The sequence below is a fragment of the Takifugu rubripes genome, unplaced genomic scaffold, assembly GCF_901000725.2.
Source record: "Takifugu rubripes unplaced genomic scaffold, fTakRub1.2, whole genome shotgun sequence".
NCBI classification, from domain to species: Eukaryota; Metazoa; Chordata; class Actinopteri; order Tetraodontiformes; family Tetraodontidae; genus Takifugu; species Takifugu rubripes.
The window spans coordinates 1,560,519-1,576,958 of NW_021821632.1; the positions used below are offsets into that span (position 1 = coordinate 1,560,519).

Genomic DNA, 16,440 nt, shown 5'->3' on the forward strand with positions numbered 1-16,440 from the left:
TGTTTGATGCTTTATTGCGTTGATTCTAAAGCGGTGAAACTGCTGAAACACCTGAAACGAACCCCAAACTCTCAGTGAATGATTGAGACGAGCAGATCCAGAAACGAAGCTCAGTCGGATGTTTCAGGTCTTTGGATCCACTGCAGGGATCCTCACTGAAGACATGTCCATGTTTGTGGGCCGTTCTAGAACCACACCAGCACATCCAGGAGAGACGAGTGCAGGACAAGAAGGAGAAGCTCCACCATCAAGTCCTCAGGTGCCCCTCGTCTGATCCTCGAGGGAGGTTGAAGGAAGCATCTGAACGCCTACGAGAGCTGAAAACCTGGAGATTTTCTTGGCTTATTTCCCAGGAAAGACACAGGTGCTTCTGAAACCTCTTGATTTGATGTTAGACTGTCTCAACACACCTGTGGGACGCCTCCTCTCAAGTCCTGAAGGTGCTTCTTAAATCCACCTGATGAAGAAATGTGGGCGCTCACTGGTGTCACGCCTGTGATTTGTTGTGTTTGGGTCGGTAGTTCCCTTTCCCGGTTGTGACTAGTTCTACCTTCATTTAACTAGTCAATCATTTTCACCTGCAGCTCGTTACCTTCACGCCAATTTAAGCCGCCTCCCCCTTCAGCACCAGAGTCTTCGTCACGCTTGTGTTCAAGCTCTCGATCCTGATCCCGTCTATGATCCGAGTTAGCTTCCAGGATTTGGACCCCTGCTCTTCTGTCTCCCTGCTGCACTTGGATCCACAAACGTTTGAGAGTACAGGGAAAGCAAGGCCATCATTTATGGGCCACGTCAGACCTGTGGGGGTCCTGGGGTGGTGGTCCACATCAGCAACTCAACTCTGGTGAAAGGTTGTTGAGCGAATGTCAGAAATGAAGCTGGTCTCATCGGAATGATTCTGGGCGTTTCAGCAGCTCTGCCAACCAGCTTGGACCACTATACTGGTGTATACTGGCCACCAGTATAGCCTCAGCCCTGGTCTGCCCTCCTCGCTCACCTCCTGCTTCTTCTTCTAGAATTTGATTGAGTGGTTTGTTCTAAAATGATGATTGAGACCTCCTCCACCAGTGGATCAAACCTCTGGCTTCAGCAGATCATCTCAGGCCACCAAACCGGTGGAACATCTCCAGTCTGTGTGTGACTGTTCAGTTCATCTTTAATTAGCAGCATCTGTTACACTCTAAAGAGGCTCTAGACCCTCGGCAGAATCCCAGGGCCTGACCCCCAACAAGCTATCGTGGCAGGAACAACTCCCCTTTAACAGGAAGAAACCTGGAGCAGGACCAGGCTCAGGTAGGGGGACCCTCCTGCTGATGGGGGGGGGGGGCTGGGTAGAGAGGAGAGGAGAGGGGAGGGGAGGAGAGGAGGGGAGAGGAGAGGGGAGAGGAGAGGAGAGGAGAGGAAAGGGGAGGGAAGGGAGAGGAGAGGAAAGGGGAGGGGAGGAGAGGAGAGGAGAGGAAAGGGGAGGGGAAGGGAGAGGAGAGGAAAGGGGAGGGGAGAGGGGAGGAGAGGAGAGGGGAGAGGAGAGGAGAGGAAAGGGGAGGGGAAGGGAGAGGAGAGGAAAGGGGAGGGGAGGAGAGGAGGAGGGGAGGGGAGGGGAGGAGAGGGGAGGGGGAGGGGAGGAGGGGAGAGGGAAGGGGAGGAGAGGAGAGGAGAGGAGAGGGAGAGGAGAGGAGAGGGGACGAGAGGGGAGACAGAGATCATAGAGACACATTCATTTTAAGAAGCTGTTAGTGTAACAGATGAGGGGGTCAGCAGGGTCAAAGGTCATAGGTCACAGCTATGAAGTGGGTGACACCTGTAGATGGACACAGAGGCGGACAAGCTGCCAGGACTGTGGGGAAGAATCCACATGTGGTGGCTTTATTTCAAAGCGATTATGAGGAGTATAAAAAGGCATTTTGTTCAGTGAGCGAGCGAGCGAGCCGACGCTGAGGTTAACGAGGTCAACAGTCGCACAGCAGCCAACACCTGTGCAGGAGGAAACCCCCCTCCCTCAATCTGCTGTTGGAAGACGACCCCCCCAGGAATGATACATATGACATTATTACACGGTAAAAGCTTTAGAGACGCACGGCTGAGGCCTTGGATGCTATTAGCTGTAGAAATATCATAAAGTCAGTAAAGGCTCCTTCATCGAGGGTGAAAAGAGCCGTGTTGCTGGTGCAGAAACACACCAGCGTCACCCCTGGTGACAGCTGAGGCCTGGCAGGTTCGTGTCACATGACCTGTGACGTCAGGTCACAGGTCATGTGACACGTGACGTCAGGTCATGTCCAAGGCACCGGATACAGAGACATTCTATTCACCAGAGGTGCATCAAACCAGCAGAAATATACGTCCGTCTGTCTGCCTGTATGTATGTATGCATGTCTGTCTGTCTGTCTGTCTGTCTGTCTGTATGTATGCATGTCTGTCTGTCTGTCTGTCTGTATGTATGTCTGTCTGTCTGTCTGTCTGTCTGTCTGTCTGTCTGTCTGTCTGTCTGTCTGTCTGTCTGTATGTATGTATGCATGTCTGTCTGTCTGTCTGTCTGTCTGTATGCATGTCTGTCTGTCTGTCTGTCTGTCTGTATGTATGTATGCATGTCTGTCTGCCTGTCTGTATGTATGCATGTCTGTCTGTCTGTCTGTCTGTCTGTATGCATGTCTGTCTGTCTGTCTGTCTGTATGTATGTATGTATGCATGTCTGTCTGTCTGTCTGTCTGTCTGTCTGTATGCATGTCCGTCTGTCTGTCTGTATGTATGCATGTCCGTCTGTATGTATGCATGTCTGTCTGTATGCCTGTCTGCCTGTCTGTCTGTATGCATGTCTGTCTGTCTGTCTGTATGCATGCATGCCTGTCTGTCTGTATGCCTGTCTGCCTGTCTGTATGCATGCATGTCCGTCCGTCCGTGCGTCCGTCCGTCCACAGGGCTGCGGAGGTTCTGCTGTCTTCTGCTCATTTGTTCTTGGCAGCCAGAGGCTTGCGGCTGATCTTCTTACTCTTATCGTTGCTCTTCTTCGGTGGTTCTGGGTTGGCCTGCATGTGTCTGCCGTAGAGGCTGCAGCACAGAAGGAGACAGAAGGTTGAACAGAAGGTTCTGGGCTGCACCGATATCATCAAGTTCTGATGAAGAGCTCATCCACATCCGTGTGTGTGTGTGTGTGTGTGTGTGTGTGTGACAGTACATCTTCTATACCCTGGAGCCCACACACACTTGGTTTCTGCTTCAGTATCTATTCCTACTTACTATTTATAGGTCTCTGAGCGAACATACTCAAACACATGAGAGACACCCAGCTGGAACTGGTCGGCGATGGGGGTGACCCAGGGATTGTTCTCTGCCTTAAACACCTGCTTTGGTCCAGTCAAATCCAGATTACCTGCAGACAAATAGACAGGAAGTGATGACACAAGTCACCTCAGTCCCAAAGGGAAGTGACAGACCGCCACCGAGTGGGTACAGGAGCAGCACAGTATCAGACAGGCAGACACGCTGGTGCTACAAGGGAGGGGGGGCGCCTTTGTGTGCCTGCATGGGGACCTTACCAAGTTCAGGGGGCAGGACAGTCAGTCTGTTGCCCTGGATGTGGAGCTCTTTAAGGTGAGCCAGCTCACCGATCTCCTTTGGCAATGAAATCAGATCATTGTCCCGCAGACTCAACTGACCAAGCAGAGTAAAAGAGGAACAGGAAGTGGACGTTGTCAATGTGCAGTTAAAGAGGAACAATAATGGTACAGAAGTGTGTCCAGCAAAAGGACACGTCAGTCAGGACCAGCGAGCCGGTCCTGGGGACACTGGCCCAGTCAGAATAACTTACTATTTGCAGCTTTGTCAGCTTCCCAATGTCTGTGGGCAACGTCTCGAAGTCGTTATCGCTCAGGTACAGAGCACGAAGGGTTGCTGTAACACAATCAGGAAGGACAACGGCTTCACAGAAGAGTCCACATCCAACCATCCACTCACAGAAAAGGTGACAGAATTGTTGTGGCTGTTCGTCGGAGCCGTTCTGATGGAGTTGGACTAGCTTGAAAAGTGAAAGGCGCACCACTGCCCTCTACTGGCCAGAGCACTGATGTGACGAGCAGTAAGCAAATAAAACCCTTACTGAGGTAGAAAAAGTTTCCGGGGAGGGAGTTCTGGTTCAGGTTGTTGTAGGTGAGGTCCAACACTTCTAGAGCCGGCAAGGATCCAAATCCTCTGGGCAAACTGCTCAGACAGTTCATACTGGCAAGAAACACAGAGGTGAAGCATTGTAGAATGATCTCTCTCACACCCCCCCCTCGATGTCCTAGACATGGAGGACACTATAGTGGACGAGAACGTCCCAGTCATGGAGGACGGTTTAGTGGACGAGAATGTCCCAGTCATGGAGGACAGTTTAGTGGCCAGAACCTCCCAGTCATGGAGGACAGTTTAGTGGACGAGAACGTCCCAGTCATGGAGGACAGTTACGTGGGCGAGAACGTCGATCTTTCTATTAAAAGGAAAACTATAGAAAGCAAAGCAAACTGCGCTGAGTTTGAAAGTGTCAAACTTGTCTTTGTGAGTGTGTCGGCTCCCACTGCCGCTCAAGGTTCCTCCAAATCCCCCAGATGGACGCTCCCTCTCACTTTTTCTTTGGCCTGGAGCGTAAAAACGGCCAGAGGACGATGGTGCCCTCCCCGTGGGCCAACACTGGATAAATGCTTGAGGACCCGACTAAGATTCGCCAGCGGGCAGTGGATTTCTACAGGGATCTGTAAAAGACAGAATGCCGGGAGGAGCCTGAGGTGGAGCCGTCCTTTCTGGAAGGTCTGCCCCAGGTGCGTGATGAACACAACAGGGGGCTGGATGCCCCCCTGTCGGCTGAGGAACTGAAGGCGGCGCTGCACGGCCTGGCAGGTGGGAAAGCTCCAGGCATTGACGGTCGGTAGGGTTAATCGTGTAGGGTACAGTAGGGTTAGTCCTGTAGGGTACAGTGGGGTTGGTCGTGTAGGGTACAGTGGGGTTAGTCGTGTAGGGTACAGTAGGGTTAGTGTGTAGGGTACAGTAGGGTTAGTCGTGTAGGGTACAGTAGGGTTAGTCGTGTAGGGTACAGTGGGGTTGGTCGTGTAGGGTACAGTAGGGTACAGTGGGGTTAGTCGTGTAGGGTACAGTAGGGTTAGTCGTGTAGGGTACAGTGGGGTTAGTCGTGTAGGGTACAGTAGGGTTAATCGTGTAGGGTACAGTGGGGTTAGTCGTGTAGGGTACAGTAGGGTTGGTCGTGTAGGGTACAGTGGGGTTAGTCGTGTAGGGTACAGTAGGGTTAGTGTGTAGGGTACAGTAGGGTTAGTCGTGTAGGGTACAGTAGGGTTAGTCGTGTAGGGTACAGTGGGGTTGGTCGTGTAGGGTACAGTAGGGTACAGTGCGGTTAGTCGTGTAGGGTACAGTAGGGTTAGTCGTGTAGGGTACAGTGGGGTTAGTCGTGTAGGGTACAGTAGGGTTAATCGTGTAGGGTACAGTGGGGTTAGTCGTGTAGGGTACAGTAGGGTACAGTGGGGTTAGTCGTGTAGGGTACAGTAGGGTTAGTCGTGTAGGGTACAGTGGGGTTAGTCGTGTAGGGTACAGTGGGGTTAGTCGTGTAGGGTAAAGTAGGGTTAATCGTGTAGGGTTCAGTGGGGTTAGTCGTGTAGGGTACAGTAGGGTTAGTCGTGTAGGGTACAGTGGGGTTAGTCGTGTAGGGTACAGTGGGGTTAATCGTGTAGGGTACAGTGGGGTTGGTCGTGTAGGGTACAGTGGGGTTAATCGTGTAGGGTACAGTGGGGTTAGTCGTGTAGGGTACAGTGGGGTTAGTCGTGTAGGGTACAGTGGGGTTAGTCGTGTAGGGTACAGTAGGGTTAATCGTGTAGGGTACAGTGGGGTTAGTCGTGTAGGGTACAGTAGGGTTAATCGTGTAGGGTACAGTGGGGTTAGTCGTGTAAGGTACAGTAGGGTTAGTCGTGTAGGGTACAGTGGGGTTAGTCGTGTAGGGTACGGTGGGGTTAGTCGTGTAGGGTACAGTAGGGTTAGTCGTGTAGGGTACAGTAGGGTTAGTTGTGGCGTTCCACAAGGTTCTGGACTCGGACCAATCCTTTTCACATTGTACCTGATTCCTTTCGGAAACATTATTAGGCTGCACAGAATGAATCTTCATGGCTCTGCTGATGACACTCAGCTATGTTTATCCATGAAACCAGAGGAGACAGAGCAGTTCGAGAATCTCAATAGGGACTGGGGTTGGGATAGGGGTTGGGTTGTCCTATTAAAGGGGGGTTTTTCAGGCTTGTTGGGGGTGAGGCCTGGGATTGTGGAAACGCCTAGAGACTATTTTGATTTTAACAGATGCTGATAAATAAAGCTGAAGTGAACTGAGCGCGTTACTGTGCAGCACCTACTGCTCAGTATTCGGTATGTTTGGTGTTGGTTAGATGGCCTTTGGAGCAGCTCAGGTCTGCTCTCGTGCTCTTGGTTGTCGATGTTTGTTACTTCCAGGCTGGACTACTGTAACTCCTTATTATCAGGGTGTCCAAACAACTCTTTAAGAAGCCTCCAGTTGATCCAAAATGCTGCAGCCAGAGTTCTGACAGGTATTGACAAAAGAGATCACATTACTCCTGTACTGGTGTCGCTTCATTGGCTGCCCGTTAAATTTAGAATAACTTTTAAAACCCTTCTTCTGACCTACAAGGTCCTCAGAGGCCTAGCTCCATCCTACCTGGAGGAGCTAGTGATACCCTATCAGCCCAATAGACCGCTCCGCTCTCAGAATGCTGGTCTACTTGTGGTTCCCAGAGTTTCTAGGAGTAGAATGGGGGGCCGAGCATTTAGCTACCAGGCCCCCCTGCTTTGGAACCAGCTCCCTGTCCAGGTACGGGAGGCTGACTCCATCGCTACTTTTAAGATCAGACTCAAAACCTACCTCTTTGAAAAAGCTTACTGTTACTAATTCAGTAGTTCCAGCTACTATCATAGACAGACAAATTATCATACTTAGGGGGTCGTCTAATCATTAGGTCACATCTTAGCTGTGCTGTTATAGGCCGAGGCTGCCGGGGTCCAGAAACATGATCACCTGACAGGCCTCTGTCACTCCACTGGGTCATGGTTTCCTCTCCTTTCCTCTCCTCATCAAGCAGACTAGTTATGCTGATTCTTGTGTAGTTTTTCTGCTTCCCCCCCCCCCCTCTATTTATTTGCAGGTATCACTGCCATCGGAGCTGCATAATGACCGCCGGCCCCGTTGAAGTGATTGTGCATATTTTTTGTTTGTGTTTCTGTGCTCTGTGCCTCTCCTCTCCCTCTCCTCTCCTCTCCTTCTCCTTTTCCTCTCCCTCTCCTCTTCTTTCCTCTCCTCTTTCCCCTCCTTCTCCTTCTCCTCTCCTCTCCTCTACCTCCCCTTCACTCTACCTCTCCTCTCCTCTACCCCTCTCCTCTCCTACCTATCCTATCCTCTACCTGTCCTCCCACCTCTCCTCTCTCTTTACCCAGCCGGCCATCAGCAGGAGGGTCCCCCTACATGAGCCTGGTCCTGCTCAAGGTTTCTTTCTGTTAAAGGGGAGTTTTTCCTTGCCACTGTTGCTTGTCTGGGGTCAGGCTCTGGGATTCTGGAAAGCGCCTTGAAACAATTTTGATTGTATAAGACGCTATATAAATAAAGATTGATTGATTGATTGATGTTGTGGTGTTGATCACAAATCTCGGCAGCACCTCCAGTGTGAAGTCATCTTTGACTGCTGAAGGTACCTGATCACACCATCATACCTCATAAACTGGTGGCTGTGACAACCTCAAAGGCCCAACAAGGTGATGCTTTGAGTATCTACCAGCCATTGTAAATATTAGGGAATCTAATGTAAATGACGGGTATGTCATGGTCACTCATTTTAGAATTTTAATCTACCTCTTTATCCCTGGGGTGAAATGTGTAGAGACGTGTTAGTGTCTGTCGAGTTCTCCATGGCAACAAAGGCTGTAGAAGAATCTGCAGCAGGGACATGTTGACCTAGAGAAGGAGCTGCTACCAAAGGTTAAGAACAGAATACAAACCCAAGGTTGAGATGCTTCAGCTTCTGAAGGCTGCTGAGCTGAGTGGGAAGTTCCTCAATCTGATTATTGAACACGTTGAGAACTTCTAAGTTCTTCAGTTCTGAGATGTTAGGAGGCACCACTGAACAAGAGAGAGCAGAAAAAAGAACATATTGAAGCTTCTGGTGCAAAGGTCGCGTGCACCACTACAGACAGGCCCAGGTGGAGGATTTCAGACCTCATCACAGTGAAGAAACAGCACTAGGTTGGGTTCCTCAAGATTTCATGAGACAGCAAGACCAAAGCCATTTCTACAGATTTAGCTTCTTTTCCCAATGCATGTAAAATAAAAATACATTTCAAGTGCCTTCTCTTCATTCTAAAGGCCAGGCTGCATCATCTCCATCCCATCCCATCATAAAGCACCACACTTAGGTGCTCTAGCTGTAGCTCTGCTTCATGGCATCATTAAGCTAAACTCAATACCACAGAATAAAAACAGAAACAGAATCTGGGTGTTAGGGTTGGGGTGGGTGTTGGGGTTAGGTTTGGGGTGGGTGTTGGGGTTAGGGTTGGGGTGGGTGTTAGGTTTGGGGTTGGGGTTACGGTTGGGGTGGGTGTTAGGGTTAGGGTGGGTGTTAGGTTTGGGGTTGGGGTTAGGTTTGGGGTGGGTGTTAGGTTTGGGGTTGGGGTTAGGGTTGGGGTGGGTGTTAGGTTTGGGGTTAGGTTTGGGGTGGGTGTTGAGGTTTGGGGTGGGTGTTGGGGTTGGGGTGGGTGTTGAGGTTTGGGGTGGGTGTTGGGGTTGGGGTGGGTGTTGGGGTTGGGGTGGGTGTTAGGTTTGGGGTTGGGGTTAGGGTGGGTGTTAGGTTTGGGGTTAGGTTTGGGGTGGGTGTTGGGGTTGGGGTGGGTGTTGGGGTTGGGGTTGGGGTTGGGTGGGTGTTAGGTTTGGGGTTGGGGTTAGGGTTGGGGTGGGTGTTAGGTTTGGGGTTGGGGTTAGGTTTGGGGTGAGTGTTGAGGTTTGGGGTGGGTGTTGGGGTTGGGGTGGGTGTTGGGGTTGGGGTGGGTGTTAGGATTGGGGTGGGTGTTAGCTTTGGGGTGGGTGTTGGGGTTATATTTGGAGCTCTTCTGGACCTTTAAGACATATTTGCCAGAACCACTGCTCTCTGCTGAAGGACAAGGACTGTCGGTGGTGGAGCAGAGGACGGGAGGACGCTTACCTGTGAGCTTGTTGTGGCTGAGCACCAGCTGAGTGATGTTTGACAGTGTGACTGAAACACAAGAGCATCAGATCAGAACTACAAAACCTTCTCTAGAAGAGTGCATCACTAGGGAGGGCTTCTGAATGGCAAAAGTCAGTTTCAACTAAAATGTGTTGGGAGAATTGAGTATCCAAAATATCCAGCTTTCAGTGTTTTCATGTCCTACAAATGACTGAGCATGAGTAAAGTCATCAAATAAAGCAAAACCCAATATAACTTTAACCAAAGCAGCTGTGTTCCATGTTCTTGTTCCATTAAATAATGAGACAGACCCAGAGTTATGCTTCTCCTCCTCCTCCTCCTCCTCATTATCTCAGTGCACAAGACCCCCATTACTGCCATTTACCCTAACCCTAACCCCCATTACTGCCATTTACCCTAACTCTAACCCCCATTACTGCCATTTACCCTAACTCTAACCCCCATTACTGCCATTTACCCTAACCCCCATTACTGCCATTTACCCTAACCCTAACCCCCATTACTGCCATTTACCCTAACCCTGACCCCCATTACTGCCATTTACCCTAACCCCCATTACTGCCATTTACCCTAACCCTAACCCCCATTACTGCCATTTACCCTAACCCCCATTACTGCCATTTACCCTAACCCCCATTACTGCCATTTACCCTAACCCTAACCCCCATTACTGCCATTTACCCTAACCCTAACCCCCATTACTGCCATTTACCCTAACCCCCATTACTGCCATTTACCCTAACTCTAACCCCCATTACTGCCATTTACCCCAACTCCATTACTGCCATTTACCCCAACTCCATTACTGCCATTTACCCCAACTCCGTTACTGCCATTTACCCTAACTCTAACCCCCATTACTTCCATTTACCCCAACTCCATTACTGCCATTTATCCTTCTTTATCAGTCACTTTAGTAGCACAATAACTCTTGTTGTGCTAAACGTTGACTCGATACAATCACAATTTATTCTTTAGGAATGATGTGAAATCATTTATTTTTCCTAATGAAAGACTATATGAATAATGACTCCTTTATTGGTGAAATGATTCAGTTTATTCCATATTTAAGTGACCGAAGATCTGTGTGTGTGTGTGTGTGTGTGTGTGTTTGTGCAGCCAAGTCAAGAGGAAAGTGTTATTACATATTCCTGGGATGTCCAGCATGTTGGAAATGCCCCTGTCGCAGATTTCCACCTCCAGGAGATTCTTGTCTCGACTCTCTTCAACAATCTTCTTCAAAGATTTGGACATTTTAGCTGGAAACGGGACAAAGTGGACCGGATCAGCTGGTTCGGAAAGCAGGACCTGGAGCGCAGTAGGACAGCGAAAGGGAGTGGTTGTGAATGGCATTTTAAGGAATGAAACCGTGAGGTAAGTGACAGAAAGAATAAAGTCTACCTTTCAAGGGGGACACAATGAAAACCACGGTTGTGCTCGCAGCTGACGCCCTGGCGGATGTTGGAGCGAGAGCCCCGCTTCCTTACAAGGACACTTCCTGTTTCCACCGGAACACCCGGAGATCGTCTACAGCGAAGATGCGCACACCATCGGGCGAAAACGGACACTTTTACGGTGGTTCGAAGGCTTGAGCCAATGCGCTCCTCCGGATATTTGCTGTGCGCTCTACTATATATAATCTTTCTTTCTTGCTTGACAATTCCTTCCACGTGGTGGCAGTAGTGAGCATAACGTGATTTATAACGCGAGACTACGACCGAAAGCAGCAGAAGAAGAGACGAGAGGCGAAAGAAGAAGAAGAATGCGGGTGTTGGAGCTCTATAGCGGGATTGGGGGGATGCATTATGCTCTGATAGGTAAAGTTGTCATAACTACGCCTTATTACATGTGTTTACATGCTCCCCTTGCGTGCATCACCCACAACAGCGAGTTGTCTGCAGATGTCCTATGGACACGTGCACGACCGTGCACGTCTCCCTCTGTCTCTCTCTCCCTGATGTTAGGGAAGCGTTGCTGAAATCATGCACATTACATGCGTGCATGATTTTACAGTGTAGGAACAGTCGTACTCAGTTTCATCCTCTGTGTGTGACACACGAGTGGTCAAGATAGTCTGAGTCTATACACACGCACACGCACGCACACACCATTATTAGGTTAAAGAGAAACGAGGCACCACTCACGTGCTGTTGGCTGCAGTCTCTCTTCATTTAGAGGAAGATGTCAATGAAAAGTGTGATTTAGTTGTGTGATCTTTCTGTGTGCAGAGTCAAACCTGTCTTACCAGGTCGTTGCTGCCGTGGACATAAACACCACCGCTAACCAAGTCTACACACACAACTTCCCCAACACCGCTCTGTTGAACAAGACCATCGAGGTGTGAGGCTGCTGCCAACCAACCCTAACCCAGTCTAACCCTAACCCAGTCTAACCCTAACCCTGTCTAACCCTAACCCAGTCTAACCCTAACCCTGTCTAACCCTAACCCAGTCTAACCCTAACCCAGTCTAACCCTAAACTAACTCTGTCTAACCCTAACCCTGTCTAACCCTAACCCAGTCTAACCCTAACTCTGTCTAACCCTAACCCTGTCTAACCCTAACCCAGTCTAACCCTAACCCAGTCTAACCCTAACCCTGTCTAACCCTAACCCTGTCTAACCCTAACCCCGTCTAACCCTAACCCAGTCTAACCCTAACCCTGTCTAACCCTAACCCCGTCTAACCCTAACCTAACCCTGTCTAACTCTAACCTAACCCTGTCTAACCCTAACCCTGTCTAACCCTAACCCTGTCTAACCCTAACCCAGTCTAACCCTAAACTAACTCTGTCTAACCCTAACCCTGTCTAACCCTAACCCAGTCTAACCCTAACTCTGTCTAACCCTAACCCTGTCTAACCCTAACCCTAACCCTGTCTAACCCTAACCCCGTCTAACCCTAACCCTGTCTAACCCTAACCTAACCCTGTCTAACCCTAACCCTGTCTAACCCTAACCCAGTCTAACCCTAACTCTGTCTAACCCTAACCCTGTCTAACCCTAACCCCGTCTAACCCTAACCCTGTCTAACCCTAACCTAACCCTGTCTAACCCTAACCCCGTCTAACCCTAACCCTGACTAACCCTAACCCTGACTAACCCTAACTTAGCGTCAACACACCGTAGCCTGATGAACAGCTAAATCACAGCATTGATAAGAACCTTTTGAATGCAGCGATCACTGAGCATTAGAGGCTTCATTACTAGGTTACTGCACGTGCAGGAGGGAAAAGGCTGTGCTAACCTCACCACTGTCCTGTCTTTAGGGTATCACACTTGAAGAGTTCAATAAATTGTCTTTTGATATGATCCTGATGAGCCCCCCTTGTCAGCCGTTCACCAGGTAAATCTTATATTTTGGTCCTTAATAGGTGGTAAAAATAACATCCTGGTTTTCTATGATAGTTTTTTCTATGATAGTTGCTGACTAAAAGTTTTGACTTCATTTTCTTACTTTTTAGTTGAATTGTCTGTTTGTGGATTCTCTCGGGCAGGATAGGACTTCAGCGTGACCTTGATGATCCTCGAACAAAGAGCTTTCTGCACATCGTTGATCTGCTGCCAAGGTTTTGAATTTTTACCTCCTTTTATGTCCTGATATCAAAAGATGTTCAAGCCAAGAAATGACCCGTCTCCAAGTGACCAGTCTCTCTTAAAATAGTCGACATTTATTCGAATTTCTGGAATCATCTTCACAGCAGAGTTGTTGTGGTGAAACCCTGAGACAGGAGCGGCTGTGGCAGCATCCTGGAGCACATCAGATCTTAAATAAAGGGTGAGGGTTAGTTAGGGTTAGGGTTAGACAGGGTTAGGGTTAGGGTTAGACAGGGTTAGGGTTAGGGTTAGACAGGGTTAGGGTTAGACAGGGTTAGGGTTAGACAGGGTTAGACAGGGTTAGGGTTAGACAGGGTTAGGGTTAGACAGGGTTAGACAGGGTTAGGGTTAGACAGGGTTAGGGTTAGACAGGGTTAGGGTTAGGGTTAGACAGGGTTAGGGTTAGACAGGGTTAGGGTTAGGGTTAGACAGGGTTAGGGTTAGACAGGGTTAGGGTTAGACAGGGTTAGGGTTAGGGTTAGACAGGGTTAGGGTTAGACAGGGTTAGGGTTAGACAGGGTTAGGGTTAGGGTTAGACAGGGTTAGGGTTAGACAGGGTTAGGGTTAGGGTTAGACAGGGTTAGGGTTAGACAGGGTTAGGGTTAGACAGGGTTAGACAGGGTTAGGGTTAGACAGGGTTAGGGTTAGGGTTAGACAGGGTTAGGGTTAGACAGGGTTAGGGTTGGTTAGGGTTAGAAAGGGTTATGGCTAGACAGGGTTAGGGTTGGTTAGGGTTAGACAGGGTTAGGGTTAGACAGGGTTAGGGTTAGACAGGGTTAGACAGGGTTAGGGTTAGACAGGGTTAGGGTTAGACAGGGTTAGGGTTGGTTAGGGTTAGGGTTGGTTAGGGTTAGACAGGGTTATGGTTAGACAGGGTTAGGGTTGGTTAGGGTGAGAAAGGGTTAGGGTTAGACAGGGTTAGGGTTAGTTAGAGTTAGACAGGGTTAGGGTTAGACAGGGTTAGGGTTAGACAGGGTTAGGGTTAGACAGGGTTAGGGTTAGGGTTAGACAGGGTTAGGGTTAGACAGGGTTAGGGTTGGTTAGGGTTAGAAAGGGTTATGGTTAGACAGGGTTAGGGTTGGTTAGGGTTAGACAGGGTTAGGGTTAGACAGGGTTAGACAGGGTTAGGGTTAGACAGGGTTAGGGTTGGTTAGGGTTAGGGTTGGTTAGGGTTAGACAGGGTTATGGTTAGACAGGGTTAGGGTTGGTTAGGGTGAGAAAGGGTTAGGGTTAGACAGGGTTAGGGTTAGTTAGAGTTAGACAGGGTTAGGGTTAGACAGGGTTCTGGTCCTGCTTCTGGTCCTGTGTCTGTCCTGTGTCTGTCCTGTGTCTGGTCCTGTGTCTGGTCCTGTATCTGGTCCTGGGTCTGGTCCTGGGTCTGGTCCTGTGTCTGTCCTGTGTCTGGTCCTGTGTCTGGTCCTGTGTCTGGTCCTGTAACTGGTTCTGTATCTGGTCCTGTGTCTGGTCCTGTGTCTGGTCCTGTAACTGGTCCTGTATCTGGTCCTGTAACTGGTCCTGTATCTGGTCCTGTGTCTGGTCCTGTATCTGGTCCTGTAACTGGTCCTGTAACTGGTCCTGTGTCTGCTCCTGTGTCTGCTCCTGTGTCTGGTCCTGTACCTGGTCCTGTACCTGGTCCTGTACCTGGTCCTGTGTCTGCTCCTGTATCTGGTCCTGTAACTGGTCCTGTGTCTGGTCCTGTGTCTGGTCCTGTAACTGGTCCTGTATCTGGTCCTGTGTCTGGTCCTGTACCTGGTCCTGTACCTGGTCCTGTGTCTGGTCCTGTGTCTGGTCCTGTAACTGGTCCTTTGTCTGGTCCTGTAACTGGTCCTTTGTCTGGTCCTGTAACTGGTCCTGTATCTGGTCCTGTATCTGGTCCTGTATCTGGTCCTGTAACTGGTCCTGTGTCTGGTCCTGTGTCTGGTCCTGTACCTGGTCCTGTATCTGGTCCTGTAACTGCTCCTGTGTCTGGTCCTGTGTCTGGTCCTGTACCTGGTCCTGTGTCTGGTCCTGTATCTGGTCCTGTAACTGGTCCTGTATCTGGTCCATTAACTGGTCCTGTGTCTGGTCCTGTATCTGGTCCTGTACCTGGTCCTGTACCTGGTCCTGTATCTGGTCCTGTAACTGGTCCTGTGTCTGGTCCTGTGTCCAGGCTGTCCAAAGCGCCCCTCTACATCCTGCTGGAGAACGTGAAAGGCTTTGAGAAGTCTGCTGCCAGGTAAGGCCCGTCTTCTCCATCCTCACTCCTCTTCACCTTTGTCATGGGGACCCTTTTGAAACTAATTCCAGTTAAAGTTTTTAACCGTCAGTTTCTTCCACTAAAGGCCGATATAAACTGTGCCAGACAGATGCTGGTTTAGAGAGTTCTAGCTCCTTCTGGGACGTGTCCAACTATTGTATGACTGGTTCTCTCTGCTCTGCTCAAGTATGAAGTGTTCTGGTCAGAACTTCCTGTCCCCCAGCTGACCCCCCCCCCCCCCCCCCCCGCTGTGCCACGGCGTTCCAGGATGAACTCTCTTTTTCCCTTTCTTTGAAGATAACAGCGGTTCATAATAACATTAGACTTGAAATGTAATTAGTTGAACTTTACAGGTTTGCATTGATTTCAGATGTTTCATAAACGATCCAACCCAAAAGGGTTTCCGGAACATTGATGGAGACTTTCTCCTCACCTGAGCAGGCTCCTTCAGCCTGAACCTGCTGAACCAGCCTGAACCAGTCTGAACCTGCTGAACCAGTCTGAACCTGCTGAACCAGTCTGAACCTGCTGAACCAGCCTAAACCCGCTGAACCAGTCTGAACCTGCTGAACCAGCCTAAACCAGCCTGAACCTGCTGAACCAGTCTGAACCAACCTAAACCAGCCTGAACCTGCTGAACCAGCCTGGAACCTGTTGAACCTGCTGAACCAGCCTGAACCAGCCTGAACCTGCTGAACCAGCCTGGAACCTGTTGAACCTGCTGAACCAGCCTGAAACTGCCGAACCAGCCTGAACCTGCTGAACCAGCCTGAACCTGCTGAACCAGCCTGGAACCTGTTGAACCTGCTGAACCAGCCTGAACCTGCCTGAACCTGCTGAACCAGCCTGGAACCTGTTGAACCTGCTGAACCAGCCTGAAACTGCTGAACCAGTCTGAACTTGCTGAACCAGCCTGAACCAGCCTGAACCTGCTGAACCAGCCTGGAACCTGTTGAACCTGCTGAACCAGCCTGAACTTGCTGAACCAGCCTGAACCTGCTGAACCAGCCTGAACTTGCTGAACCAGCCTGAACTTGCTGAACCAGTCTGAACCTGCTGAACCAGTCTGAACTTGCTGAACCAGCCTGAACCTGCTGAACCAGTCTGAACTTGCTGAACCAGCCTGAACCAGCCTGAAACCTCATGTTTAATTAGAAGATCACTTGGATTCTCCGGGCACATTAGAAACACAGCAAGAAACATTTATTATTGGAAATACTCGAGATGTGTTTGAGGAAACGGAATTAAAGCCTTTTCAGCTTTGGGCCAGTCTGGGCCCGTCAGACCGGATCAGACCGGATCAGACTGGATGATCCTAGAACACAGGGCAGCACTCGCATGAGCCCATAAGCACCAGT

General features: G+C 49.8%; 2 protein-coding genes and 2 long non-coding RNA genes across 7 annotated transcripts in view; 1 reads left to right on the top strand and 3 right to left on the bottom strand.

Moving 5' to 3' along the window:
* On the bottom strand, positions 1-1,307 carry LOC115248300 (uncharacterized). The gene is made up of 2 exons (XR_003887221.1): positions 411-1,307; positions 1-325 (listed from the first exon to the last, which is right to left on the bottom strand). It is a non-coding gene; the product is annotated as an uncharacterized lncRNA (long non-coding RNA).
* Positions 1,308-1,835: 528 nt separating this feature from the next.
* On the bottom strand, positions 1,836-2,463 carry LOC115248333 (uncharacterized). The gene is made up of 2 exons (XR_003887238.1): positions 2,265-2,463; positions 1,836-2,228 (listed from the first exon to the last, which is right to left on the bottom strand). It is a non-coding gene; the product is annotated as an uncharacterized lncRNA (long non-coding RNA).
* A 333-nt stretch (positions 2,464-2,796) lies between these two features.
* On the bottom strand, positions 2,797-10,789 carry rsu1 (Ras suppressor protein 1). The gene is made up of 9 exons (XM_029831858.1): positions 10,653-10,789; positions 10,397-10,559; positions 9,228-9,278; positions 8,032-8,152; positions 4,094-4,212; positions 3,806-3,888; positions 3,534-3,648; positions 3,235-3,367; positions 2,797-3,045 (listed from the first exon to the last, which is right to left on the bottom strand). Exons 2-9 carry the CDS (start codon positions 10,503-10,505, stop codon positions 2,943-2,945), a joined length of 834 nt encoding a protein of 277 aa, XP_029687718.1. The 5' UTR covers positions 10,506-10,559; positions 10,653-10,789; the 3' UTR covers positions 2,797-2,942.
* Positions 10,790-10,824: 35 nt separating this feature from the next.
* LOC105419160 (tRNA (cytosine(38)-C(5))-methyltransferase-like) overlaps positions 10,825-16,440 on the top strand; it is a 15,091-nt gene continuing 9,475 nt past the window's right edge. For 2 of the 4 annotated variants that reach the window (XM_029831853.1, XM_029831855.1), the window contains exons 1-5: positions 10,832-11,068; positions 11,480-11,589; positions 12,519-12,595; positions 12,747-12,818; positions 14,996-15,061. In XM_029831853.1, coding sequence (XP_029687713.1) covers positions 11,014-11,068; positions 11,480-11,589; positions 12,519-12,595; positions 12,747-12,818; positions 14,996-15,061 — 380 coding nt within the window. In that variant the 5' untranslated portion in view covers positions 10,832-11,013. Of the gene's footprint in view, positions 11,069-11,479; positions 11,590-12,518; positions 12,596-12,746; positions 12,819-14,995; positions 15,062-16,440 lie in introns of all 4 variants that reach the window. The other 2 variants (XM_029831856.1, XM_029831857.1) reach the window with 2 other exon arrangements.